At 37.6% G+C, this 3,767-nt stretch overlaps 1 protein-coding gene across 9 annotated transcripts; it reads left to right on the forward strand.

Annotated features, from left to right (window-relative positions):
- The first annotated feature begins 721 nt into the window (after positions 1-721).
- Positions 722-3,767, forward strand: LOC105134622 (F-box/kelch-repeat protein At3g61590-like). Of its 9 annotated transcripts, none has more exons than XM_011039109.1 (4): positions 722-1,202; positions 1,385-1,630; positions 1,967-2,043; positions 2,467-3,767. In XM_011039109.1, the coding sequence occupies exons 3-4, from the start codon at positions 2,028-2,030 to the stop codon at positions 3,711-3,713; spliced, it is 1,263 nt and encodes a 420-aa protein (XP_011037411.1). In that variant the 5' UTR covers positions 722-1,202; positions 1,385-1,630; positions 1,967-2,027; the 3' UTR covers positions 3,714-3,767. The 9 variants fall into 9 exon arrangements, with proteins under 9 accessions (XP_011037411.1, XP_011037414.1, XP_011037402.1 ...); XM_011039136.1 differs by having other exon boundaries at positions 723-1,202; positions 1,967-2,061; XM_011039112.1 differs by having other exon boundaries at positions 1,382-2,043.

Genomic DNA, 3,767 nt, shown 5'->3' on the forward strand with positions numbered 1-3,767 from the left:
TGTCAGCGCACATTCACCCATGGCCAGATCAAACTACACATAATTTACGTGTCCATTAATTTATTACCACGTATCCAAGTACAGACAGACGAGACTGTTAGTATTCGATGAATCTTACAAGTATCCATCCACCCATGATTAGATAAAACTATATATATAAAATCCATGCGCGTTATTAAATCTTGCCAACGCACCTCCACCAACGACCAAATGAGATTACACTCGTTAACGATCATCTAGAACTAGCAATAATATTTTTTTTTTAAAAAAGATTTCGACTTTAGATCTTTTCCCTGCATCTAGAACTAGCAATAATATTTAAAAAAAAAAGATTTCGACTTTAGATCTTTTCCCTGTAATTAAAAAAAATGGAATTACACGCACATTTCTAGTTAATAAATTTCATCGATGCATGCAGATCAATGACAGCCACGCAGGATAACCGCAAAAAAAGCTGGCATCACCGGCCACTACATAATTTATGCCCAACAAATATTTTGATTAAAAAATTAAAAAAAAGAATAGAGTTACTAAGTAAGGAGTCGAGCAAAAGTTTTAAAATGAATGGCTGTACAAAAAGAAAAGGAATTAAAGGAAAAGAAAAAGAAAAAGAAAATACGAGGGTTGATGAGTAAGAAAGCATCATTATTTTCTTTTTGATCGCTAATCAAAATCCAAATGTTCTCTCCTCTTCCCCTTATAAATCGATCGTTCGCTTGAATATCACCTCTATCGCACACCGCCCCCTCCCCACTCTAAGAAACAACACTCACCACCTACTTTTTAGCCCTGTATAGAAAAACCAGCTTCTCACTTCATTCTCTGCCTGTCGTTCTCTCTCTCTCTCTCCCACACACACACACACACACACACACACATCGAAAAAAGAAAAGAAAACATAAACCATATAGAAAAAAAAACTCTCTTTTTTCCTCTCTCAAATGGGTTTCTTGGGCATGAGTCACCTGCCAAATCTGAAGTGACCCATTTCATTGTTCCTCTACCATTACTTGAAAAGACCTTCATCTACTCTCATTTCAGCTTTCTCTTCTCATCTGCTTTTGATACGCTCTTTTATTGCCCCTTCAGATAAGGAGTTCCTATTTTTTTTTTGCCCTTTAAATTTTAGTTTTCATTTTATGCCATTTTTTTCTGGTTAAATCTGGCAAGACCGAGTTGAGAGTGTTGGTGGCCTTAAAAAGGTAAGGGACTTCATTGCTTTCTGGTCTCTTCTTGAGATTTTTTAAATGGGTTTATAGTGATCTGTTTATGTGTCTTAATTTTTGCTTGGAAGTGGGGTTTTGATATTTTAATTGATAGATAAGCATGGCTTGATCTTAAACTAAAATTATTCTTATTTTTATTGGCGCTCTCTATAAAGCAGTTTTGCAACGGTTTGATAACCATAAAAGGCTGTTCTTTAGTGTGGAAGGAAACACAAGTTGGTGATCAACAGATTCATTCCCTGAAGATTTCCTGTTTTCAAAATTGTTCCTTTTACATGTTCTCTTTAAGCGCCGTTGTCTTTTCGAAGCAACAATCTAGCGATTAATGCGGGATGCATCCATCCATACTTCACAGATATCATTTTACATCCAGAGGCTTAAAATCTTGCTCTGCATTTGATTCGGTAACCTGTCCGTCAGCCCCTTTAATTTCATTGTTTTTTTTTTAAATTAGTAAGTAATATATATGTGGTTGCTTGGTTGTCTTCAAGCCGAGTAACCATACTGATCATGTTAAAAACTGTTTCTTCCATGTTAACGTGTTTCTTGTTCAACAAAGTTTTAGTTTTTTAGTCATGTTTGATGTGTAGGTTATGCTGGGATTCTTGCATTTTTAAAGTGAGTTTTTTACTTTTACTACGAGTCGGACATTTTAAAGACGAATTTATATATAATCCAAAATATGTGGGAAGGATGACAGAATATGATCCTGGACCTATAAAATAGTTCTTGCTTTGCAGGTGCCCTTGAGACCATCACTATAGGGTGGTGGCTTTTCACAGTTTTGCATCTGGATGTGGCATGACTGAGCTTGAAGTTTGATTCTTGTTTGCCTGTAAGTCAGTTAAATTATATTTTGATATCTGTTCATTGATAATTTTTTCCCAAGTTTTGGAACTATTATTCCCACAATTGGAGAAAACGCATTGGGGTTTTGTATCTCTGAATCTGGACATTGTGTTAGTTTTAGATACTATTAGATTTGTTCTGCAATGCAATACTTATTCTTTTGTTTGTTTTCCATGTAAATTCTAGCATCGTTCATGGTTCATAAATTTCAGATTGATTTTCACGTCTTTCAATTTTTTTAAGTTTTAATTTTTATCTTATGTGTTGGTTTTAGTAGCGATATTAACTCGTATATTTGACAGCAAGGGGTTTATTTTTATTGCCATAAATCTTCATTGCAAAATTATCTGGGCCTTCTTATTTTAGATCTGCGCTGTCTTTCTTGCGCCAGATCTTGTTCCCAAGGCCCCTTTTTTTTACGTCATGGAGGGTGAAACATCTTGGGTAAATAATTGTTTTGAGAACCCGACGAGGGACATTGGTGAGTTCGATTCATTTTCTGAACATAGCGAAGAAGGAAATAAAGTTAATGCCATTTCAGTTGATTTAATCTTGCCCGATGATCTGCTAGAACGAATCCTAGCTTGTCTTCCCGTTGCTAGCATCTTCAGAGCTGGCTGTGTGTGTAAAAGATGGCATGAGATTGTTAGTTCAAGGAGGTTTTTATGGAACTTCTCACATGTCCTGCCACAAAAACCATGGTATTTTATGTTTACAAGCTCTGACGAACCAGTTGGCTATGCTTTTGATCCTATCCTTCGAAAATGGTTTGGCATTGATCTTCCCTACATCCAAAAGTCCAACTGGTTCATTGCTTCATCATGCGGCTTGGTTTCCTTCATGGATAACGACAGCAGAAGCGAGTTGTATGTCTGCAACCCGATCACCAAACGCTGCAGGAAGCTTCAGGAGCCCCCAGGCTTAAAAGTTTATGATTACAGTGCACTTGCAATTTCTGTGAACCGGATATCACATGGTTATACTATATCAATTGTAAAGTCTAAGTTAGGCCCTGGAAATTTTTTCCAATCTGATCTCTCTATCCATATTTATGATTCTGAAACGAGGATGTGGGTAACTTCTTGCACAGAGGTTATGACTGGATGGAGAGGTGGCGATGAGAGTGTGATCTGTGGTGGGGTTTTATACCTTTTGATTTATTCTGCAGGAGGTGGTGCCACAGAAACCCGTCATGGTCTAATCAGGTACAATCTATCCAACAGATCTTCCCATGGCTTGTTGATAAGAAGTTTCATAAAAGTACCTTGTCCTCTTACTTGTGGCCGTCTGATGAATTTGAATGAGAAGCTTGTAATGGTGGGGGGAATTGGTAAACTAGACCGGCCTGACATAATAAAGGGGATTGGCATCTGGGTTCTGGATGGCAAGGACTGGCAAGAGATTGCCCGTATGCCTCACAAGTTCTTCCAAGGATTTGGGGAGTTTGATGAAGTTTTTGCTAGCAGCGGTACAAATAATCAAATATACATCCAAAGCTACGGGGCTCCAGCGCTTCTTGTTTTTGACATTAACCAGAAACAATGGAAGTGGTCACAGAAATGCCCAGTGTCAAAGAGGTTCCCACTTCAACTTTTTACTGGGTTTTGCTTTGAACCTAGGCTTGATGTGGCACCGTAATTTGTTATTGAATTTAAGGTGGCGGTGTTGAAAAATTTGTCTGATATCCCCCCA

This window comes from Populus euphratica, unplaced genomic scaffold (assembly GCF_000495115.2).
Source record: "Populus euphratica unplaced genomic scaffold, PopEup_1.0 scaffold2.1, whole genome shotgun sequence".
In the NCBI taxonomy this organism is placed as follows: domain Eukaryota; kingdom Viridiplantae; phylum Streptophyta; class Magnoliopsida; order Malpighiales; family Salicaceae; genus Populus; species Populus euphratica.